Source organism: Petromyzon marinus, chromosome 28 (assembly GCF_048934315.1).
Source record: "Petromyzon marinus isolate PM22_M1 ecotype Great Lakes invasive population chromosome 28, UKy_Petmar_22M1.pri1.0, whole genome shotgun sequence".
Taxonomy (NCBI): domain Eukaryota; kingdom Metazoa; phylum Chordata; class Hyperoartia; order Petromyzontiformes; family Petromyzontidae; genus Petromyzon; species Petromyzon marinus.
In genome coordinates this window covers 7565416-7591343 of record NC_133694.1, presented here as the reverse complement: position 1 = coordinate 7591343, position 25928 = coordinate 7565416, and the positions used below count along the sequence as shown (strand labels likewise).

The 25928-nt window shown below is 43.6% G+C and overlaps 1 protein-coding gene across 1 annotated transcript; it reads right to left on the bottom strand.

The window, feature by feature from the left end:
• Positions 1–10135: 10135 nt before the first annotated feature.
• On the bottom strand, positions 10136–24133 carry DDOST (dolichyl-diphosphooligosaccharide--protein glycosyltransferase non-catalytic subunit). Its single transcript, XM_032962280.2, has 11 exons — positions 23866–24133; positions 23078–23188; positions 21023–21109; positions 19428–19531; positions 18626–18720; positions 16544–16637; positions 15310–15458; positions 15032–15179; positions 12440–12560; positions 11361–11467; positions 10136–10675 (listed from the first exon to the last, which is right to left on the bottom strand). Exons 1-11 carry the CDS (start codon positions 24053–24055, stop codon positions 10526–10528), a joined length of 1356 nt encoding a protein of 451 aa, XP_032818171.2. The 5' UTR covers positions 24056–24133; the 3' UTR covers positions 10136–10525.
• Positions 24134–25928: the final 1795 nt, after the last annotated feature.

The window sequence follows — 25928 nt, the reverse complement described above, 5'->3', positions numbered from 1 at the left end:
CGCCTCTGGTTGACGGGAAGGCGAGTCCAAAGTAGCCTGGGGCTTATAGCTTCCCACACCCCACCGCCACGCTCCCACGCCCCCTTCATAATTTTGTTCAAAAGAAGAGCCACACCCTGTTGTTTGGCAGTCTCCTGCCCCGAGTAGAGGACTGTCCACCCCTCATGGTGGCAGGAGCCAGAACCGGTCCACCGGACCTCCTGAATGCCACAGAGATCCAGGCGGTACCGGTCCAGCTCCCGACAGAGCAGTGGCAGCCTCTCCTCCGCAGTGAGCGTTCGAATATTCCACGTGGCCATCCGTAGTGGCTTTTCGTTGTTTCTGGAGGAGCCCCGAGGGTAGAGATTCAATCTCCTGGCTCCGCCAAATGGGGTTTGGCCAGGAGACGTCATAGACGCCTGTTTGTGCCGGAGGCCCCGGGGGGATAGGCGTCTACCGCTCCCCACACGCACACACACACACTCGTCCGGGAGCGCACACACACGCAAACACTCACTCCCAGCGCGAGACAGACGCATTACACCTCGCGGAGGATCGCTCCTCTGAACAAAATATTTCCATGGTTCAGTTTCAATTGCGAGTTCGCGTTTAAAGGCAATGTATTTTTTTATATCCTTAGTTCTTTCGGTAAAGTCACTTTACCGAAAGAACTAAGAATATGAATTACTGCAGTCACGAAAGCTTTAAATCAATTTTTTTTTAATATTTCATGGACGCTGGTTTGTAAGTCCATAATAGAGGGTTTTTTTGGGATAGATCACGTAAATATATAAATGTGTCAATCCACAACATTTACAATCTGTACTCAGATCTGTACTCAGATTGTAAATGTTGTGGCTTGGCTCTCCAATACACCGGCGTGCTGTACTCGTGACGAATTGGCATGTTCTGCTTACGTGAGAAATCTTACTAGTTGGCTGTGTCGGGTGGTGGCAGGTTTTACGACACACTCATATATTTACGCGATCTAACCCAAAAAAAATTCTTATGGATATTGGTCGCGAAAGGCTACGTGTTAAACTGGTTGGTAAGTATGGGTGTTTGTAAGTCGGGCGTTTATAAGTCAAAAGGACTGCCTGTACATTTATAGTGCCAATACTTACGTATATAAATACCCACGGAATCCTAGGTGACTATTACTGGTAGGAACGAAGTTGTAAACTGAGTGTACCAGCCTGCAATAGATTAATGTGTCCGTCCGTCCGTCCCCTTTCAATACTTTAACGAAGTGAAATCTCGTGCTGTTGGGTGTAAAAAAAAATTCCAATGTTCCTACCAGCCCACCCTACAGGGACCTGTTGAAAGATGACATCACAAACGAAAGGATTGAGAAGGCGGTGCGCGAGAGGGAGCGCCCGGGAGAGTGGCGACATCACTGCACGAAACAAAATCAAACAAATGACGACGCTTCGATCGCAACACAAGCGGTCGTGATGACGTGATGACGATCGCTTGTGTTGCGATCGGCATCACGTCATCACGATCGCTTGTGTTGCGATCGGCATCACGTCATCACGATCGCTTGTGTTGCGATCGGCATCACGTCATCACGATCGCTTGTGTTGCGATCGGCATCACGTCATCACGATCGCTTGTGTTGCGATCGGCATCACGTCATCACGATCGCTTGTGTTGCGATCGGCATCACGTCATCACGATCGCTTGTGTTGCGATCGGTATCACGTCATCACGATCGCTTGTGTTGCGATCGGTATCACGTCATCACGATCGCTTGTGTTGCGATCGATGCGTATGTGATTTGTTTGATTTTAATTTATTTCTAACTACGTGACTTTACCGAAAAAAACAGAAGAGTATGGATTCATGCAGTCACGAAAGCTTTAAATCAAGATCGCTGAACGAGGCAGGGCGATCGGGACGCTTCCTGGTGGCATTTTGAGTGGATTTAAAGCTTTCGTGACTGCTAGGATCCATACTCTTTGGTTCTATTGGGTAAAGTCACGTATTTTTAACCTACGTGACTTTACCCAATAGAACCAAAGAGTATTTTGAGTGGAGTGGCAGCACGCGGCGTGAGCTCGCGCGTCGTCTCAATCTTCGTTTGGTTAACTCATTACACATTTTCTGATTCTATCGGATGTGTTTTTGAGTTTTCCGATAATCGATTATGAACACATTCCATTTGATTTACGTGTACAATGACCCAAAATGTCGCCGAGAACAATGTAGAGCCTCATGGCTATTAAAACATGAAGCAGTGTGGTATACAGTAGGGTTGGTAAAATAATACATAGTGTAATATTACAAGTCTAATATTATTGTAATCAAAGGTATAGGGTAGTGTATAGTAACGCAGTGCATAATTCAATGTTGGGGTCTGTCTATGGCAGTTTATAATAACAAGATTATATAATAATTTTTGCGACATAGAAGTGTAATGCATAATGACTTATTGTTATTAGCTCAGCTTAGTGGAGAATATATTGAGTACATTGATTATATTGATGTAGTTTTTAGTTCCTTCAAATCGGTTTATTGTATTTGTATTATTAGTTGCAGTTCTTTAGCGTCAATATACTAAATTCCTCTGTTGATATGTAAACTCTGACTTTAACATAGCTACTTCCGTGACCAGTTACATGCTAAATCCCTCACATTAACATCATGCTAATCTCCCAGTTACATGCTAATTTCTTACTTTAACATCCTGCTAATCTCTCACATTAACATAGCTACTTCAATGCGAAATTCTTCTGTTGATATGTAAACTCCTTTGTCAGGGCTCCACCAACCCAGCTTAAAAGACGCTGCCAAGCTTAGTACTGTTCATTGGAGCGGTGTCTTTCCGACAGCTCTGTTTCTTCACCTGAGGACGGCTGCTTGTGTTGTGGCCGAAACGTCGTTAGAATTGTATTTTACTATTTTTATTTTTTATTTTATTATTTCCCTTCTGCGTGAATTTACCGAAAGATATAAGAAGATAAATGAAGGTTTACGATTGGCGGAAAGAGGCCTCCCACGGGGATTAGTCGGGAGGCAGTCTTTTGAAGTGATTGGAGGAAAAGGTTTAAGTGGGAATTGGTGGGATACAAGGTAGAACCATGGGTGGCGAGGCGAGGATTAAAACAATTCGGTTTGAGAAGCTTTAAATTAAAAAAAACCCTTAATATCTCGAAGGGCCAGTTTGGGTGAGGTTTTGAGGTTTATTATAAAAAAGACGCCATTTCGGTTTTTGCAGGAAGTCATTTCGGCACAGCAGAAGGATGCCGGCGGGTTTGGATTCATTTTACTGCTCAGGGGACTTAAGACACCTTTGCAATATTGGCAGTCTGACGGCGTGGCCTGGCCCGATCTTCAGAAGATCAGCGTCAAGCTCTTCACGATGGCGACATCCTCTGCAGCCTCGGAGCGCAACTTCTCAACTATGGGCTTCATACACAGCGAGCTCAGGAACAGCTTGGCGCCCAGTTCGGTGGAGAAGTTGGCCTACCTCAAGAGCAACTCTGCGGCGTTCGCCGAATGCAGTTCTATGTCCGAGGGCGACGACATGGACTTGTCGGAGGAGGACTAGTACTGATCTGGGAGTATTGCAAATACAACCATGAGGTTTATTAGGTTTATTAAGGTTTGAGCCTTAAATCTCAAATTCGGATCTGATCATTTTTTCCACCCCTGGGTAGAATTCAGAGGCGATGGTTGGGATCCGTTAGGCTGAGGGAAATACAGTGAGGGAACATTCGAGAAAAAGGGGACTCGAACGATATGAAAGTGCAGAACACAATGGGAGGGGGACCTGAGGGAAAGTTCAGCTTTCAGTCCAAGCACGAAGCCCTGACCTCGATTGTTGCGTGTTAATAAAGTGGCTCCTAGTACTTCGTGGTCCGAGCGAGCCATTGCACGTGTAGAGCACCCTTTTCAATCCCCTTCTGTAGGAGGTCCTCCCTACCCCAGCCGTGTGGGTTATTTGACCATACTTCACCACGCTCATTGACGCAGGGGATCAAAGTGCAGTACAATAGTTCCGATGGATTTTAATCCCCCTTGCTTCTGCAGGTCACAACATAAGCCGGCAGCAGTCTATAGCATTAACGGTTCTTATGCATAGTGGGTGCCAACACATTTGGGTGCAAGACGGGTTCTTTAGACCTTGGTAGCTCACGCTCCGTTCAAATAAACCTTGAACTTTTGTCCGTCCAAGGACGGATGGATTGCAGTAAATATGAAACTTGCAAGCAAAAAGCAGACCGCGATGTGATATTGCATTAATGCGTGTGTAATTTGTAAGGGCGTGGTGACACAGACCTATTTCATTTTAAGGTTATAATCCCTTGTTCATCATGACGTTTATTTTACTTTGATGTCTCAATAGCGTTATGGAGAACGCGTGACGTGAGGGTTCTGGCTTTGTAGTGAGGGTTTTAAGTTGACGCCGATGAGGGGGGAGGAGGCGTCTCGCCCCCCATGTGGAGTGACGTCACCCGCTAATGATTAATAATTCAGTTTTCAGTTTCAATTTCATGTATTAGGTATAACCCTGTGAGCCATGCGGCTCTTGACTCGGGTGCAACCGCAACAAACAAAAACATGAACAAAGAACATCTTAAAGTGACTACACGCAACAAAAAAATCCAGGAAAAAACAGCAAATTCATCCAGCAAAAACACCGCATTTCAACACTGTGTACAAAAATCCCAGTAGGATGCAAGTCAAACAATAACAACCATCAGACAATATTCTTAGTTTTTTCAGTAAAGTCACGTTGAAGAGAAACAACAAAATAATAAAATATATATAAAACAATAAAAAAATTCTCACGACGTTTCGACCATAACTCAAACGGTCGAAACGTCGTGATAATTTTTTATTGTTTTATATATATTTTATTATTTTGTTGTTTCTCTTCAACGTGACTTTACCGAAAAAACTAAGAATATGAATTACTGCAGTCACGAAAGCTTTAAATCAAAACCATCAGACAATTTAGATTAAAGTTATCAGGCTAACTCTGTACGACAACAAACAAACATGGCTAAACCAAAACGTTTTCGAAATCACCAAAATAAAGCTACAAAATAATGTAACAATGATCATAGGAAGTGTGATTCAAATTTAACAATAAACATGTACGACCAAATTTTGCAGCCATAGCTGGCAGCATGAGTCACTCCATAACAGCAGGAGTATCAACATTTTTCAATGCACCTTTAAAGATCAGCACACTATAATCAAAACTCAAGATCATACTTTGCAGCGGTCATCTGGAGCGATGCATTTGATTTCAGGCCACTCTGCATAGCAGTGGCAGCTAGGGGTGTACAGCTCCTCAAGAGCAGTTTTGAGTGTAGATCTCACAGGCAGTGATCCAAGTTGCAGTTTGTTGGCGATAGCATTCCAGACCCTGGGGGCATCAACAGCAAAGGCCCTTCCTCCAGTATTTGTACGGCAATAAGGAATGTGAAGCTGGTAAATGAGCGAGGACCTTAGGCCACATTTGTTCTTCGAAACAGTGAGTAGATCCAGCAGGTAGTCTGCTAATCTTTTTTATAATTACATCGTGAATAAATAAGATCTGATGTACAAGCCGTCGATCATTATGAGATGTTAAGTTTGACCCAATGTAGAGATCGCAGTGGTGGGTCCTACATGGACAGTTCAATGCAAATCTTAAGGCCGAGTGGTAAATTGAGTCAAGCTTCTTCAGAACAGTACTGGGGGCTGATTTATATACGATGTCACAGTAATCACGTAGAGGAAGTATGGCAGCTTTGATCAATTCCAAACGGAACATAGGGGTAAGCAATGCTTGTGTTGATACAAATGTTTTATTTATTTTGTCTTTTTACCAATATAATCAATGTTTCGATTTAAAACTTTCGTGACTGCAGGGATTCATCTTCTTAGTTCTTTCGGTAAAGTCACGTAGAAGGGAAATAATAAAATAATAAAAAATTAAACATAATAAAATAAAATTCTCACGACGTTTCGGCCACTATACAAGCAGCCGTTCTCAGGTGAAGAAACAGAACTGTCGGAAAGACAGCGCTCCAATGAACACTGCTAAGCTTGGCAGCGTCTTTTAAGCTGGGTGGGAGGAGCAGAGCGCCTTGACAAAGGAGTTTACATATCAACAGAAGAATTTAGCATTGAAGTAGCTATGTTAATGTGATAGATTAGCAGGATGTTAAAGTCAGAAATAGCATGTAACTGGGAGATTAGCATGTTAATGTGATGAATTAGCATGTAACTGGTCACGGAAGTAGCTATGTTAAGGTCAGAGTTTACATATCAACAGAGGCATTTAGTATATTGACGCTAAAGAACTTCAACTATCCAACTATCATACAATAAACCGATGTGAAAGAACTAAATATAAACTATATCAATATAATCAATGTACTCAATATATTCTCCATTAAGCTGAGCTACTAACAATAAGTCATTTTACAAAATTATTATATGCCTCCAACTAATATATATTTTTTATTATAAACTGCCATAGACGGTGTATAATTCAATCTATGAATACAGTTTGGGTGCGAGAAGAGAGGTAATTTTTTAACCATTCTACTGCGTTGGGAGAAACGGAGGCAACTTAGTTTAATAAGTAGGGTGTTGTGGTCGACTGTGTCAAACGCTTTGAACAAGCCAAGAAAAAGACTGGCGCAGGACTGCTTATTATCAATGCTACTGTAAATGTGATTTAGAGAGTCTAATGCAGATGTGGTGCTGTATTTTTTTCGGAAACTAGATTGGTTTCGATGTAAGAAATTGTTGTCGGACAGGAAACTGATAATTTGGTAGTTCAATAATGTTTTAAAATTTTTCATCAACGGGGACAAAATTGAGATAGGTCGGGAGTTATTTGGATCTTTGGGGCCCCCTTTGAAGTGGGGTGTCCATTTGGATGACGTCACCTTATAATTAATGGGGGCTGCTACTATGTCGACCAAATGTAAGGAAAACCTGATTTCCAAATTTAACCTCCTCTTAAACAAAAGACCGGACCCACACACCAAAAAGTTAGACGTTAATAAAGTCGTAATTAATCGCAGTAACAGTTCTATTTCCGATGGTCTGAAATCCGTTTTAGCTAAAGGTCTAAACTTTGCAGTCACACCTAAACACATACCAGTTAATGATATAATTGCCCAAGTAGACGTTGCTCTCAGGGGCCTGGGTCACATCGCTGCAGACGTAGCAAGATCTGAAATCGCTGCAACCCTCAAAAACGCTAAGATGCCAGCTAGCAACCTCAGCAAAGATGAGCGTTTTGAATTATATAAATTAAAAAAGAGGAATGATATTGTAGTTCTCTCAGCTGACAAAGGCAATGCTACTGTTATCATGGATAAAATAGAATACAACAACAAAATTAAAGAATTACTCGACGATGGTAGTTATACAAAAATAAAAAGAGATCCCACCAACAGCCTCGTCACACAAACCAACAAAATAATTTCTGATTCAACCGCATTAATTGATCAATCTAAACAGTTTTCGTTGAAACCTTCTGCTGCCAGGCCACCAAGATTATACGGCTTACCAAAAATACATAAAGTTGATACACCTCTTCGTCCCATAGTCTCTACTATCAGCTCCCCCACCTACAAACTAGCTCGTTTTTTGTCTGAAATCCTGCGTCCTTTCACTGGAAAGACCACCTCTGCGGTACAAAATTCTACTCACCTGGTATCAACAATCAAGGGTATTTCCCTGTCCCCAGACGACCTGCTTGTCAGTTTTGATGTAGTTTCCTTATTCACCAAGGTTCCTGTACCTGACACCATTGCAATCATTGAAGACTTGGTTCATCAAGGACTAAACACTGAGGTACCCCCCCTGGTGAGACACTGTTTAACCAATACATACTTCACTTGGAATGGAACTTTCTACAAACAAACTGAGGGCACCCCAATGGGCTCCCCCCTTTCTCCAGTTATAGCTAACATTTTCATGGAGAAATTTGAGACTGACGCCATCCAGACTGCCACTCTGCGCCCAACCTTATGGAAGAGGTACGTGGATGACACTTTTGTCATCTGGCCACATGGCCGGCCTGCTCTAGACCAATTCTTCGACCACATAAATTCCATACACCCAGCCATCAGATTTACCATGGAAGTCGAAATAGATGGCAAGATACCTTTTTTGGATGTCCTAATTAAAAAGAGACCTGATGGTTCAATGAGCCACTCTGTCTACAGGAAAGCTACCCATACGGATGCTTATCTGAAACCGGATTCCCACCACCATCCATCACAGAAGAATTCTCTCATCAAGACTCTGTATCATAGAGCCCAATGCATATCCGACCAGGAACACATAAGCAGTGAACTCAAGCACGTACACCAAGCTCTTAGGGCTAATGGTTACTCCGACTATACAATCCGCAAAGCTATCACTCAAACCATGAAGAAGAACCCTCTTGAGGAGCCTTTCAAAACCATCACTTTACCCTACATTGCTGGGATCACAAAAAAGATCTCCAAAATCTTGAATAAACACAAGATCCAGGTCCGTTTCAACACATTACATAAAATCCGTGATCTGGTTCCGTCTGTAAAAGATGTGATTCCGGACATACAATACCCTGGTGTCTACAAACTAAGTTGCCTCTGTGGTAGTAGTTACATTGGAGAAACCAAACGCCATATCTCGGACCGCATTCGTGAACATAAAGCAGACCTTAAACACGGTAGGACCAACACCTCGGCCGTAGCAGATCATTGTTCTAATTCAGTAGGCTCACATGCCATTGACTTTTCCAAGACGGAGGTTCTTTGTAAGCCATCTGGCTTCCATGAGATATTCGTTCATGAGGCTATCCACATATACAAACACAGAGACAATTTCAACCGAGAAGATGGATTCTATCTTAGCAATCATTGGAAAGATTTGATAAATCATTTCAGTTCTTGATTGATTGTTCACGCTTACAGTGCCTTTCAGACAGCATACATAAAAACAAATTTCGTCTCCCCCCTCCTCTTTTCAAAAAAATAGATGGACTAGTCCTGGCAAACTGCCATAGTTGCGCGTGACGCAAACGTTTTTTTTTATTTTTTATATAAATATAAATAAATAAATATGCCGTTTTCAAAATAAATTTATGCAAACCGACACACCTGATGATGACCGTTTGAGTTATGGTCGAAACGTCGTGAGAATTTTTTATTGTTTTATATATATATTTTGTTATTTTGTTGTTTCTCTTCAACGTGACTTTACCGAAAAAACTAAGAATATGAATTACTGCAGTCACGAAAGTTTTAAATCAAAATTTAATGGGGGGCTGTTCGTTATGACTTCACCTGCTCATTATTAATGAGGGGGGGTGCTCCATGTGGAGTGCCGTCACCTGCTCATGATTATTGAGGGGGGTGGTCCATGTGGACGTAACCTGTTCATGATTGAGGGAGGCTGGTCGACGTGGAGTGACGTCACGAGCGTTGCACACAGGCATTCTTGGCTCATTTTAGGTAATAATGGCGGGCGTGTCCATTTGGAGGACCTCACCTGCTCATGATTATTAATGAGGGGGGCTGTTCGATGTGGAGTGACGTCACTTGTACATGATTGTGGGGGGGTACTCCATATTGAGTGACGTCACCCATTCATTGAGGGGGTGGCCATTTCGAGGCATCACCTACTCATGAATATTAATGAGGGGGGCTGGTCGATGTGGAGTGACGTCATAAGCGTTGACAGACATTCCTGGGTGATTGTCGTAGGTATTTGGAGAGCAAATAAGCCAGCAGTGGTACCAAAAACCCAAATTTTTATTGCATAATCCAGTGCTCCGTTTACATTTGGAATGCATTCAAATATTGTTTTACCTTGTACACAAATTTCACTTTCATATATTGTTTACTCCCAAAGTAAAGTAATATTTTACATTAGCATTCCCTTCCATTCAAACCTTTGGGCTCATCACATGTTTGGTCAAGGTAATGACATTTAACTGAAAATGTACTTTAGATGAACCAAAATCATTCCATTTTGCAATTACGACCCCCACCCCAAAAAAATGTCTAACTGAATAAATAAAAATATCATTCAGTGAATATATATTATGAAAAGGAAATCCAGACTTTTGCATTTCTCTTAAGGAGGGGGTGAAATATTTTTCTGACCATTTTGGTTAATTTCTACCAGAAAGGAATTGTAATTTTCAATGCACACCGAGTTGGAGACGCAACAAGCGGCACAAGGGAGTTTTCATACTTGGGCGGATTTCCACTGCACTTTGAGCCCTGGCTCACGTTTATGAACAATATTAATTTAACCATTTGCACCCCTTATCGCAATACACTTTAGGTCAGAACTGCACACAGCAGTCCTCAAACTCTTGCCAAAAAAAAAGATTCCACAGGGTCTTCTTCAACTTGAATTTTATACGGCGGCCTTTACCGTAGTGGCCCGGGGTGATCTGCCAATGGTAACCTCCCACCACCCACCACGTCCCCCGCCACCACCCCTCATTAGGGGGCATCATCCATCGAGACGTCGCATCCCAGCTGGCAACGGGGGAGCCCGTGGTGACGCATGGCGAATCTTCCTCTCCTCACTCGGACTTCTCCTTCTCGCGATAGTGAAGGAAGACGAGAGAGAAGAGGAAGACGCCTAGCATCATGGAGAAGGAGCTGGCGTAGTACGGGTAGGCCGACGGGATGAAGCGCTCGTACTGCGTGTGCTGCAAAGGCCTCACCGACACCTGTGGGCAGAGAACGATGCCGCTGGGTTTGTTACGGCTTTTGTGCAACGTAGGCTTTTTTTTTTAAATTACATGTTCAATTCAGCCTTTTATCTCTTTCAATACCTTATCCCAATAGAGCTATTGATGGCACGTAATTAAATAAAACAACTATTTGGAGCCTCATTTTGTAAAAATTCCAACTCTGAAAATGTAAACTCGTCGTGATACGGTGTGTATGTACATTACAACGCGATGTAACGGGCTTGTACAGCCTCAATACACATTTTTAAAAATCAAATGAAACTAAGTAAAAAAAAACTGTCGTGCTACATACATTGCTTTTTGTAGCAGACTGGGTGCGAAAGTGATTTCCCCCCACTGTATGGACCAGAGGTCACTTGAAGGGAACTCGAGAGTAGTTCTGTGTTATCCGCTTCTGTGGACCAACTCTCTAATGGGTGAGGGGGGTGATTGTATTGCACTGTGAGAAAGAACATTATTTGCTTCATGACACCATTAGCACAACCGTGATTAAATTGGGGGGGGGTTAATAAACGCGCGAGCCGAGACTGCAAGTTTCTTGTTAACGGGAGACCTGCACAGTGCTTCAATCGATCCAGGCAGCATTGCTTGCTGTGCCCCATTAACTTCATGTTAGCAGGATGACACTGAAGGGTGGGGTTGAGAGTGAATGTGGCCGTACCTGAGTGGTGGAGTAGAGGTGAGTGTAGCCCAGTCGGTTGTAGTCGATCTTGAACTGAAAGACTCCGTACACATCTGGTAGCGTGAACTGAGTGCTGTACCGATTCCCTGTATGATGACAATACATGGGTAATTTAAATACTCTGCGTATAACAACAAAGATCCCCGCGTGTAGCCTTAACATACTGTTGGGGCAAGTGCTGTTCAGCGAGCACCTATGAAGGCCAGCACGGTACACCAGGGGGTGGGGGGGGTAGCCAGCACCGCACCCATATAGCAACACGCACACACCCCCTATGACAAAATCCCCCAGAAGGGTCCCCCCCCCCATCATTTCGTCAGGTCTCAGAAGCAAAGCATCCTGGCCACCACCTCAGCAGGTGGGTTTGTGAACCCGTCGAATTGACGGACTTCTAGCGAGCGCCACCCTCCACGTGTGCAAGCGTGGGGGCGAGGTTTCTCCGGTACTCCCCCCCTCCCCCTTTGCAGTCTCCCGAATCTTCTCCCTTCCACCGCTCGTCACATTTGCTCGCTGGTCCCATTTCCATTCTGCGCTCTCTTTCCTTCCCCTCTATTTCATGCCCTTTCACCCTCTCACCACCCCTCTCCATCTCTTGTTCCCTTCCTCTATCTCGCACCTTTACATTCCCCCCTCTGTTGTAATATATAGTATGGTAGTATAAGTATGGTTGAGAGTATGATTTGATAGCACATCTCCCAACTCCACCCCCCTCCCCCCAACACCCTCCCCCACCCAGCCACCGATGCTGCCCACTGAATGCAACATGCAGCCAGACTGGAATCCAGAGGTTATCCAGAAAACAAAACGTTTTCTTACCAGGGCTCCATGGTGTATTGGTGCAGTCTCCCGATTACCATTAACAAACTCTCTGATCTCTGCATACATGTGAGATGAACAAGGGTCACTGGCCAAAATGTCACCTATTATATAGAACAGGCTAGCCAGCTTGTGCTTAAATGAACCATTTCTGGCAAACCATTCGGCTTCGGGCGTACGTGCAAATCATAAGAAGCGTTGAAGCCGTGCGTTTCTGGGACAATCCAGGGATGCTGCCTCACCGCTCCTCTTCAGGAAGGTCCTCACGAAGGGGTCGATGCGCACAAACTCCAGCTGCACGTCTTTCCCATTGTAGGGCACCCACTTGCCTTCCTCCAGCTTCTCAATGACAATGCTGAACTCCTGGAAGGGGGCAAGGACAGACATGGACAGAGGGCATTACTTTTGCTAAACACTTGACTACGTTAGTATTAGCAGGGGTGGCTACGTACCGTGCGAAAGAAGTTCAACGTACACAGAAATTGGGCGAGTGTTATTACTTAGGGGCTTAGGCTACAGTGAGGGAAAAAAAGTATTTGATCCCCTGCTGATTTTGTACGTTTGCCTACTGACAAATAAATGATCAGTCTATAATTTTAATGGTAGGTTTGTTTGAACAGTGAGAGACAGAATAACAACCAAAAAATCCAGAAAAACCCATGTCAAAAATGTTATAAATTGATTTGCATTTTAATGAGGGAAATTAATATTTGATCCCCTCTCAATCAGAAAGATTTCTGGCTCTCAGGTGTCTTTTATACAGGTAACGAGCTGAGATTAGGAGCACACTCTGAAAGGGAGTGATTCTAATCTGAGATTAGGAGCACACTCTTAAAGGGAGTGCTCCTAATCTCAGCTTGTTACCTGTATAAAAGACACCTGTCCACAGAAGCAATCAATCAATCAATCAGATTCCAAACTCTCCACCATAGCCAAGACCAAAGAGCTCTCCAAGGATGTCAGGGACAAGATTGTAGACCTACACAAGGCTGGAATGGGCTACAAGACCATTGCCAAGCAGCTTGGTGAGGTGATAACAGTTGCTGCGATTATTCGCAAATGGAAGAAACACAAAAGAACTATCAATCTCCCTTGGCCTGGGGCTCCATGCAAGATCTCACCTCGTGGAGTTGCAATGATCATGAGAACGGTGAGGAATCAGCCCAGAACTACACGGGAGGATCTTGTCAATGATCTCAAGGAAGATTGGACCATAGTCACCAAGAAAACAATTGGTAACACACTACGCCGTGAAGGACTGAAATCCTGCAGCGCCCGCAAGGTCCCCCCTGCTCAAGAAAGCACATATACATGCCCGTCTGAAGTTTGCCAATGAACATCCGAATGATTCAGAGGACAACTGGGTGAAAGTGTTGTGGTCAGATGAAACCAAAATGGAGCTCTTTGGCATAAATTCAACTCGCCGTGTTTGGAGGAGGAGGAATGCTGTCTATGACCCCAAGAACACCATCCCCACCGTCAAACATGGAGGTGGAAACATTATTCTTTGGGGGTGTTTTTCTGCTAAGGGGACAGGACAACTTCACCGCATCAAAGGGGACGATGGACGGGGCCATGTACCGTCAAATCTTGGGTGAGAACCTCCTTCCCTCAGCCAGGGCATTGAAAATGGGTCGTGGATGGGTATTCCAGCATGACAATGACCCAAAACACACGGCCAAGGCAACAAAGGAGTGGCTCAAGAAGAAGCACATTAAGGTCCTGGAGTGGCCTAGCCAGTCTCCAGACCTTAATCCCATAAAAAAAATCTGTGGAGGGAGCTGAAGGTTCGAGTTGCCAAACGTCAGCCTCGAAACCTTAATGACTTGGAGAAGATCTGCAAAGAGGAGTGGGACAAAATCCCTCCTGAGATGTGTGCAAACCTGGTGGCCAACTACAAAAAACGTCTGACCTCTGTGATTGCCAACAAGGGTTTTGCCACCAAGTACTAAGTCATGTTTTGCAGAGGGGTCAAATACTTATTTCCCTCATTAAAATGCAAATCATTTCATAACATTTTTGACATGCGTTTTTCTGGATTTTGTTGTTGTTATTCTGTCTCTCACTGTTCAAATAAACCTACCATTAAAATTATAGACTGATCATTTCTTTGTCAGTGGGCAAACGTACAAAATCAGCAGGGGATCAAATACTTTTTTCCCTCACTGTAGTTTTAGGAACCATGTGAATGTAATAAGGGCTAGTGCTAAGACCAAATCATCAGGGACGGTATTAGTGTTATAGTTAGCATAAGGACTGTGTGAGGTAGTGCCAGATGAGGTAGTGCGAGATGAGGTAGTGCGAGATGAGGTAGTGCGAGATAAAATCGTGCGGTGTCCACACCGATTGTCACTTCTTTCGGAAGTGATCTTCCTCCCGTTCATTTGCTCACATTTGTCTTCCAGAATATTTTAGTGCCTACAGAAGAAATTTATTTCGCTTCCAGAACGAGGAATGTCAGGAAATACTTTTTTTGGTTTAGCGTCTTTCTTTTTCAGAAAATGTGTAATCAGATATTTAAATTTATGATTTGTTAAAATCGACGTTTAACAAACATAACCTACAGGTCAGGAGCTGTCAATTGACTCCACTTAACTCTACATCTTTCACACCTAACAGGCTATGGGCAAAAATTGCAGAATATTACAGTAGTTGGCTGCCATACATTTCCAAGTGACAAGCGACTTTTCGTTGAGCTATCATTTGCGGCGAGGTCGCTTCTGAAAGAGAGCTATATATATAGTTCAGTGGACCTTACCTGTTAAATAGTTGCTAGTTTAGTTTTGGTATATCCATCAATGTCACCATTGCTAACACTGACGGGGAATGCTCACCACCAGGTCGGTGACGGTATAGGCAGCTGGGGGGTCAGCCTCTCCCACGCGGTGGTGCTTTGCGTCCCCGACCCGGAGCACTCCTTCCTCCTTGAACACCCAGCATGACAGCGCAATGGCCAGCTCCTCGTTGCCAGCCTTGCTGAACCTGTTTTCGATTCAAAACCCAATTGATAGCATTTCACAAGGGCAGCGGCGGAGTCACTCGCGAAGGGGCCAGAATGACAGTTCACGGCGCAGAGCAGGGGAAGAACCCCAGCCGGGGAAACCGGACGAACCTCTTGGAGCCCGGAGTGGACTTCTGCACGGGGGAGTTGAAGGCGGCGTTACTGAAGAAGTCGAGAGACCCGGAGAAGATGACACGGGCGTTGTTTCTTCCTTGGAGCCCGGCAATGAGCAGCGTGTTCTTGCCGACTGCGTGGGGGTACTGCAGCAACGGCGCCAACAAGACAAAAACAACATTCAATAACGCGCTCAGGTGGGCCAGTCTCTTGTCAGTGTGACGGGAGAGGTGTTAATTAGATCTGGGATCAGGTATGATTACAGCAGCATAATGACATTAAGTTAATATTATGTTGCGATTACAACTCAATTACAATTCCAAAGCACGTACATGAACGTGGAATGCACAATTCCATGCATATCCTGATGGAGTCGCTGCAATCCATACAGCGTCTATTGCATCCTTAGGGCTGGCTGAAATAAATTAGCATTAAACTATAATACATTTCAAAACCGTTGCTTTTCGCTCCTGCCATACAAAAGACTCAATTACAATTGTAATTGACCCAAAGTGTGGTGCAAAAACCTGGATATTTATGCATGTATATAAAAGTTGCGTTTAAAAGTGTTACTCGAGTAGGTTTTGGGTGAGAAAATATTTTCTTAAGAAAGCAACTGAGGCTATATAATGGGACCTTATGAGAAGATACATTTTAATATATACGGTACGATATTTTCAAGAACGCAACCCAAACGTATAGAGGCACACCCCCCATACAATTAGTCGGTGCAACATGATGGGTTGAAAATTTGCAGTCTCACCGAAGCGCCGTTTGAGTGAAATCACATTTGGAAAATGATGAGATGGATAAAATATATATCTCGTAAAAAATTTAGGCTCAACTATGCTTAGCTTAAGAGATCTTACGAGATCAGGCGAGTTCCGGTTTCATCTTCTTTGGTTCTTTCGGTGAGGTCACGTAGAATGAGAATAAAATAATAAAATAACACAATAAAATTCTCACGACGTTTCGGCCACAACGCAAGCGGCCGTTGTGGCCAAAACGTCGTGAGAATTTTATTGTTATTTTATTATTTTATTCTCATTCTACGTGACCTTACCGAAAGAACCAAAGAAGATGAATCCTTGCAATCACGAAAGCTTTAAATCGAAATGTAAGAGTTCCGGTTTGTTTGGTCATATACAATTAAATCACAAGCGCTGCTTTAATCCAATTCGATCACTTCAAGTGTCATAGCAACGGCAGGATGTTGTGCGTGTGTGCAAACCTGGGTAACGGGCTTGTCGGGGAAGAACGAGTAAGTAGTGGAAGATCCGGTCAAGATGTCCAAGACCAGTGCGTTTTCAGGGTCAGCCACCATGCTAGACGCAATGATAAAACAAAAACACCCACGGACAACACACATTACAGAATACGGTTTAAAATCCTGAAATTGTAAATATACATATCTCCCGACTCAAAAATTCAGCTTCTCGAGTCCGGCGGTACTCGTCTGCTCAACCATTTTATATAATAGCACGGTGCTGTGCCACTAGCCCCACTTCAAAAAAATCACACAGGCGAGAGGCATGGGCTTTACTCAAAAAAGGACCACCTCTTGTAAATACAAAACGGCAGCTCAAAAAATGACCACCTCTTGTGAGCTGCCGTTTTGTATTCACAAGAGGTGGTAATTTTTTGAGCTGCCGTTTTGTATTCACAAGAGGTGGTAATTTTTTGAGCTGCCGTTTTGTATTTACAAGAGGTGGTCCTTTTTTGAGCTGCCGTTTTGTATGTGTAAGATGTGCGTGTTTGAGCTGCCGCTCTCGCTCTGGCCCCTCCCCCCCTCCAACCGTATTTCCTATTTAAGCTTCTGTTCATCCCCCCCCCTCTCTCTCTGCCTCCCTGTCCGTCTTTCCTCCCTCCTTACCCCTTGGTGGACTTGTATATGTATTTCTACTGACCGTGTACCTCGTATTTTTCATTCTATCTATGCTGGTATGTGCAATCCAAAGGTTGAACACGAAATTTAACACTCTTCTGAAATTCGTGGTCCGCCAGGAAGTGTCTAACTGTGTTGTTGGCCTGACTGGATGTGCTTCACATAATGTTTTTTCAGGTTTGTTGAATTCTCGTCTCTCATCTTTTTGTTGTATTTACCTCCATGATTTGTTCTTGACACCTGATGAAGATCGCTTGCGTTGTGATCGAAACGTCGTGATTGTTTTTTGTTTTAATATAATTTTATTGTATTTCTACATACGTGACTTTACCGAAAAAAACAATGAGTAATTTTATGCAGTCACGAAAGCTTTAATACTTTATTAGGCATGGGCTTGTTAGGCAGGCGAGTACAGGGCCCTCGGGTAGCTGTTGAATCTCAATGGGCTTCCCCACTACAGTGAAACCTTGGATTGCGAGCATAATTCGTTCCGGAAACATGCTCGTAATCCAACGCACTCGTATATCAAAGCCAATGTCCCCATAAGAAATAATGGATACTCAGATGATTCGTTCCACAACCCAAAAATATTCATATCAAAATGATTAATACAAAATACTGTACCTTTTTACATTTTAATTTAAATTTAATTTAAAGTAATCAAATGTATTCATTAAATTTAATCGTGGCTGGTGTGAGGGAGACGAGAGAGAGGAGGAGGAGGGTTATTGTGTAGGATGACTTTCACTGTCACTAACGGAATCACTGCCATCTGTTGGCTCACTGGCATATTTTTCTTTTTGTGCGACTTTAACAAGGAACCTATCCAATGACACTTGCTTTTGCCTCCTTTTGAGGATTTCACGGAAATGTGACGTTGCATTGTTGGGCCATTGTTGCAGTACAGTTACTAAAGAACAGTCACTACACTTGGACACAAAATAAAAAAAATGCTTTACTCACACACACACACGTGGTCACAACACTAGTAAACAGTATACGCTCGCACGGATGTTGATTATACGAGTGAGGCACGCCGACTGAGACCGAGCATGGGAGATAATTACCCACAATCCCACAGCATGAGAGAGAGAAGAACCATTGACTCAGTTGTGATCACGTGACGCTCGGCAGACAAAGCGTACACTGTACGTACTGCTCGTATTGCAAGACATCGCTCGTTTATCAGATTATTATTTACTTACAAATTTTGCTCGTGTTGCAAAACACGAAACAAAAAAATATATATAATGGGTGATGTTTTGGGCAATGGCCTTTCTTCATCTTGCATAGAGGATGTGGGTATACAGGATGCTCTATGAAGGGCAGCCATCACCCAAAATGTTGCATGTTATACATTGTTCTTTTTAAGGCAGTGTTTTTGACAAATCTGCTGTGTTTTTTGTCACTTTTTGTTTGTCTGCTCACCCAACGCCACGGAAAAGGATGGGGTTCCCTGAAGGCACCCCAACGACCATGGGCACCTTGATGAGGTTGTCAGCATCAGCCACCACCAACGTGTGCTAAAAAACAAAAACCACCAGGCATTTCAACCACGCAAATTTTGCTACCCCACTTCATTCGTAAATGGCACTTTGCATGTAAATTATGCCACAGATGCTCCATCAGCAAAGCATACGAGGCAAATGTGATAAAAATCTGTCAACAACATTTGATACGATTCAACCGATTCATATTTTTTACGTGATGAGTTTTTTTTTTAATGACTAACTAGGTTATAGCATCCATAAGAGCACATCGAGACCATGTAAGCATTTTGTACAGATGAATAAATCTCTTTGCTGCCACAAAACCATTGAGTCACATGAAACATTATTTAATAATGAAAGCATGGGCAAAACGGACAGCTACAGCTTAATATAATTTAATAAAATAATAACCTGTGGCCATAAGTATATATGATCTAAATAACTTTTTCACCTTGGCTGAATACCGAATCCTTAATTATAATTACGCGTGAATAACGTGTAGGATGGACACTGGCATTCTGATGCAAATAAATAATTAACAGAAAGAAAATCTGCTTTTCCATACAAATTAAAACTTTTTTCACCCATCAGCCTATAGACACCAATGTTTTCCAGTAACCATTTGGGTAGAAAAAAAATGTGTGGAGAAATGGATTGCTGTCTGTTCATTAAATATTATTAACCCATTATTCTCCACCACTAACAGGAGACATGCAATTCCCAAGCACAAGGGTACGGACCTCCCCCTCATCCGAGATGTCGTAGCTGTGATGATCAATCACGGCCGTCTTCTCTTCATCAAACTCAATGCCACACTCGCTCCCCAAGTCTCTGATAGGGTCACCTAAAATACATCACAACACAAAAGAACAACATTGACAACAAGCCACCGCAAGAGCTAAGGGGTCAGAATACTAAGGCGGGCATGGGCTGAGATTACGAGTTTAGGTCTGGGTGACTATTCACGATTTAACAGTGTTCTCAAGCGCAGCGAGTTGGCGTCTCATCCTGGTTACTGAACCATAAAAACAAACTACAGGTGGCCCTCGACTTACCACGGCTCGACTTGCGACCTCCCCAATTTTACGACCTTTCTAAAAGTAACCAAGACCCCCCCCCCACCTCCACAGTAACGACCAAAACTATCTACGACCGCCGCGCGACTGCAACCGGTGCAGAGTCGTGTGGTGTCGAGTGTGCGCATGTCAGGCAGAGGCGCTGCGCCATCTGGCGACGAATGCGCGCAAAACATGTGCAGAGATGGCGCCGCTTTGCTCTTCCGCCGTATGCATATGTACCGTATAGCCCAGACATGGGCAAAGTACGGCCCCCGGGCCGTATACGGCCCGTTGGGCTTTTTAATCCGGCCCGCCGAACTTGTCCAAATATTATTATTAAATTAAATTTTCCCCTTCTGTAATGCCCCCATTTCCCCATTAGATGGCGCACTTTGACCGGTAGTTACGACATGTTTTTGTATTGTTCATGTTCGTGCAATTGGTTAAATTGCCTTGCAAATAAATGCTTTGCTACCTGTTAAAAGGCCAAATCCTTTAATATAATTATTTTTATATGTCATTTATATTAGTTCACACAAACACTCCATCTGTTCCTGGCCTGGCCCCTCTGTCAAATTTCAGAACCCATTGTGGCCCGCGAGTCAAAAAATTTGCCCACCCCTGGTATAGCCTGACAGTCTGCAGTTGCGCCGAGAGCGGCGTCTCTTTCGCAACGCTATTCACTTTTTTTTTAGATTTTTTCAATTTTTTTTTTACAATGTTCGCCTTTTGCTACGTCCGAGAAAAGGAAATGCGATGCACGTGCAGAAAAGTACTTAAGGATTTTAAAATGCGTTTGGTTTTACCTAATAAACGTTGGTCAAGGTTATGTTAAGCTACAATAAATGTTTGTTAGGGTTATTTTCATTCGTGGCCAATTTGTGTTTTCACGGTATGTGATGGGTTTCCAGGAAGGCAACCCCAATGTATAACATTTCGCCTTATGGGAGATGAGGGGGTTCGACTTTGACTTGCGATGGTCGGCCAGGAACCAATTAGGTCGTAGCTGTTGGGGGGGGGCGGTCGCCTTTATAAAGTTTTCATCTAATAAAAAAAGGCAAAATTACAGCTCCTAAGATTTCTAAATATCCATCTACTTCAGTGCCATTTCATGAATAAGTCTTTGTGCCAGGGTATGTGTGAACAGGTAACACTATACCCCTCTAGTTCGAATTAAAGATATCACTCGAAAGGAAATCTCAGAATTAGTTAAGAGATCTCTTTTAACAGCCCATAAATTACACTGCGTCTCAATTCCCTGCACACCGAGGGCTCACCAATATCAGAGCTTGCAGCCACCAGCACATTTCCTCCTCCATCTATGAATGACGTGATTGTTTCCACATTGATGTTTCCTCCGAAATCTGTTTCAAAGAGACAGAAAAAATAACAGCGTCGTCAATTTTGAGATGGCAATAACGTGGTACTGTCAGCAACTCGGCTTCCCAAAATACATTTTCATACATTAGATATTTGTGAGTTGTAACTTTGAGAAATTGCAGAAAGCATTCAAAGCAAATTATTTTCATTTTACCACCATGTAAGTAGCAAGTGATTCTTGGCTTGTTTTTTGCAAAAGGTTTATCACATCTGTTCACAATTTATGTTGGAATTTGATTATTATATTCACATTTAGACTAATGTATAGAATTGCACTAAAATATAGAGAAAAAAACGCATGAAGTCCTAGATGTGTCTCTTTGCGTATTTCTAAACAAATCAAGAAATACTCAGATTATAAATGTTGTGGCTTGGCTCTCCAACACACCAGTGTGCTGTGCTAGTGACGAATTGGCATGTTCTGTTTACGTGACAACCCTTACTAGTTGGCTGTGTTGGGTGGAGGTGGGTTTTAATGACATTTATATTATAAATAAATGCCAGTATTAATCTCATTATCCAAAATCCTGAACATTAAGTTATCTTCTATAATAGTTCTTCTAGCGAATCCACTGATACTATGCCGCTTGACTCATCCCCACACAGTCACCCACCTCTCTCAACCCAATGCCTCAGTCACCAGCACAAACATTCAAATGCAGTACACATATACTAGGGTCTTGTTTTTGGTACACCTAGCATCCCGCTCCTATCTGGATGACTATGAGGACACAATCTTGGCATATACATTAAGTGGATTTTTTTTACGGTGACATTCTGAACTAAAAACTTTTATTTTGCCAGGTAAGGCCCAATGAGCTCTATGGCTATTTTTCAGAAGCAACCTGACCACAAATGATAGCTCAACGAAGTCACTTATCACGTGGCAATTTGTAGCAGCCAAATGCTCTAAACGATTGTTTCTAAATGTGGAGGGAAAACTGGAGGACCCAGAGAAAAATCCACATGACAACGGGGAGAACATGTAACTTCCAAATATACAGGCGTCAGGGTCGGGATTGATCCCATAACCTCCTGTATACCATGCGAGGTAGTTAACATCTCACCACCATGGCCTCTCATGTGCAGTGTAGAAGCGTGAATTTCAGGCTGAACATCAGAATCTTTATTTAACCTGGAGGATGAATCTGATGAACTATGAAGCTCTTTTTCATAGATGTCCAGTAGGGGCGGGTCAGCAAGTTACATGAATAACCGGAGGACCCGGGAGAAACATCCACGTGACCACGCAGAGAACACTGAATCTCCAAATATACAGCCGTCACAGGGTCGAATCCATGGCCTCCTCCATACCAGGGCGTAGGAGATAACATCTCGCCACTGCGGCACCCCAACTAGGTCCTGCATAAAGTACATACAAATATCTATCTACGAAAATTGCACGTGGACTTCAACATCAATGTATCCATTTCACAGTGTGGCAACATATCTAACGGGAAACAACCGTCATCAAAATTTAACCACCACCACCACCATCATCACCACGACCACCAATAATATCACCACTACCATGAACACACCATCACCACCTTCACAATCACCATACCACCAACAGCACCAACACGACCATACCATCAACCAGACCTGCACCATAGCAAGGACCTCCATGAACTGCATCTCAAACACCACCACACCACCTCCAACACACAATCACTACCAGCACCATCACAACCAGTATGTAATTACATTTCATTGGAACGGCACAATTATAAATGTGGATTACTGGGATCACAGTCACGTGCACCATGAATTTGTGTGTCGTGTCATTAACTAGTGCTTTAATAATGGCCAACGGTGTTCCTTTTTGATCTAATCTAATCAGTGTAGTTCAGTGCTAAGTGCCAATCAACGTTACTATGCATGCGCCTTTATCTGGGAAATGCCAATGCAATCAGCACGTGTGTCAACATGTGCACAGTTGAGGGCTTTACCTTCCACAGACGGGGAGAATATGATGAGATGATCGTACAGGAACTCTCCATACTTGATCAGAGACAGGCTTGGGTCATCGGCAGTCTTGTATGTCAGCTCAAATCCTCGGTCTGCGGTCATAATCATGACAATGTCAACTCGTGCTACGCGGTTATTTTTGATGCACAATTTTATTGTAACTCAACTTCAGTTGCTCTACCCTGCATTACAACACTTAAAGAAATACAATCTAAATTTATAAATTATATGACCACTGAGGCGGGGAAGAGGCTGTCACAGAGCCCCATAGACTTGCATAGAGCCCCATAGACTTGCATAGAGCCCCATAGACTTGCATAGAGCCCCATAGACTTGCAGAGAGCCCCATAGACTTGCATAGAGCCCTAGACTTGTGCAGAGCCCTAAAGACTTACGCAAAGCCCCATAGACTTGCATACATACACATATACTTGAATACAAACCCATTTACTAAGACTCATAGACTTCCATATACAACCAGACACCTGCAAAGAAACCCACAGATTTGCAGAGATCCGTAGACTCCCATAAAAATCCCAAGACGTGCATACTCACATGGGGGGGGGAGCCGAAATACAACCGCCTCCACATTCACCGTTGCGCACTGACCAGCGTGGTGAAGTATGCTCGAATAACCCCTTCGCCCTAGCATGACCCACACGCGGTGTACGCCAGAGAAGGAGCTCATCCAGCAGTAGAGTGAACATTGCCAACTCGACCCCGAGCGGCGAGGCCTGGCCTAGCCCAAGCCTAGCGACAGGCGCGGCACCTGCGAGCGACGAGAGGAAGACGGAGTGCGTGTCCTTGATGGCGTGGTTGTCCAGCAAGACGAGGGTCTTCCCTCCTCCGTGCACGAGGCTCGCGGAGCTCAGCAGGAGGACGACGACGAGGAGGAGGAGGCGGCGGGGGAGACGGAGAAGGAGCGGAGAGGGAGACGAACGAGACGCGGGGACAGCCATGACAGCAGAACGCGCGCACGGATACAAGAGCGGGTGACGCGGCGCCGGCTACTCCTCGTGACAGATGTCGATCGCGCGCGAGGTGCTTTGGTCGAACAGCGAAATGAATCGTGAGTACGCGCGTCCCGATGCCTTTGACGCGGTGGGAGCTGTGATAGAAGTTGAGGAGGCGGCGTGGGGAATGTGCGAGGGACTATTTTGCGAGCGCGGTAGGATTCTGCAGGAAGTGGTTGGCCAATGAGCGTGGGCCACCTGGGCCTGCCACGTCACGTGCTGCAGTCGCGGAGTGCGTGGCAGATGAATGAATGAATGGGTCGCGAGTGAATGAATGAATTGATGAGTGAATGAGTGAATCATTGGATGGGTCAAAGGTAATTGATAGATGAATGAATGGGCGAACGAATAGGTGAATAGATGAGTGGGTGAATTAATGCGGGGGGTGAATTAATGGATATATGAGTGAATGCTTTGTGAATGAGCGAATTATATGCATGAGTGAATGAATGTTTATATTAGTGAGTGAATGGAGTAAATGAATAAATGAAACAATGGATAAATGCGTGAGTCAATAGATGAACGATTGGATAAATGAATGTGTAAATGCATAAGTGAATACATACATTTGTAAATTAATAGTTGAATTTATGATTTAATTCGTGGATGAATGAGTTAATTAATTCATGTGATATATGGGATCATTTTTGCCTGTATCAAGTCGATGAAAAAAAAAGAATAGGCTTTACCCATTTCGGCAATATTTTAGACTCTTGTTGGAGCGGCGGAGCGAAACGCTCTATCCGATATTCGGAAGCTACTGGAGCTAAGCACTTTCAAATAATCTCCATTGAAAACTCATTCCTTTAGAATGCCATTCGCGTTCAGTTTGCTGTCCTTCCCACCCCCCCGGCGCCTACGATTTGCATAGTTGTGCTACGTACGGTAGTGAAATAAGTTCAACATACGGGCACACATACATGGTTGGCGGTACCTACGGCAGGCATCGCATCTGGATGTTATTGTTGTTGTCTAGGGGGGAAGGCTGTTCGTTCGCCAGCACAGAGGGGACGATTTCAGGCGTCACTGATCGCGCGTCCCAATGCAGACTGCAGGCCACGAGGAGGCGACCGCTCGCAAGTTTGGGGAGCGCTGGTGGGAAGGCGCTCCGTACAAGTTCCCAGCGAGTGAGCTCATTGGCAAATTATGTTGGTACCTCATTGGATTTAGTTTTTTATTTGTATATTTTTAAGTGACTTCTTCTTTGGTTCTTTCGGTAAAGACACGTAGAATGAGAATAAAATAATAAAATAAAACAATACAATTCTCACGACGTTTCGGCCACAACACAAGTGGCCTTCTTCAGGTGAAAGGGACAGACCTGACAGGTCTGTCGTCCCAGGTCTGCCGTTCCAACAGGTCTGTCCCTTTCACCTGAAGAAGGCCACTTGTGTTGTGGCCGAAACGTCGTGAGAATTTTATTGTTTTATTTTATTATTTTATTCTCATTCTACGTGACTTTACCGAAAGAACCAAAGAAGATGAATCCTTGCAGTCACGAAAGCTTTAAATCGAAATTTAAGTGACTTGTTTACCTTTCCTATAATTGGCACCCATATCGTGTATTTTAAAAAATATATATTATTGTTGTTTCGTTCTGACCCGCCCCGACTGGACATCTGTGAAAAAGAGCTTTATAGCTCATCGGATTCCTCCAGTATAAATAAATATTCAGATTCTGAAAAGCGGCTGTTATCATTGCGCCTGTGCATATATAATATTTTGTGGCTCATTCTCAACCCTTTGGTGGGCTAATTAGCAGATATTGCAAACAGTCAACACATTTGTGAATAACACTGCCGTAAAACGAAAATAATAA

Bases quoted from the DNA above. Each gene is read 5' to 3' on its own strand.
- DDOST (XM_032962280.2), bottom strand. From the start codon at position 24,055: ATGGCTGTCCCCGCGTCTCGTTCGTCTCCCTCTCCGCTCCTTCTCCGT. The intron at 15,180-15,309 runs GTTCGTCCGGTT...AATCGAAAACAG, and splicing joins TCCACTCCGGGCTCCAAGAG to GTTCAGCAAGGCTGGCAACG. The intron at 12,561-15,031 runs GTGAGCATTCCC...GCCCCCTTCCAG, and splicing joins ATACCGTCACCGACCTGGTG to GAGTTCAGCATTGTCATTGA.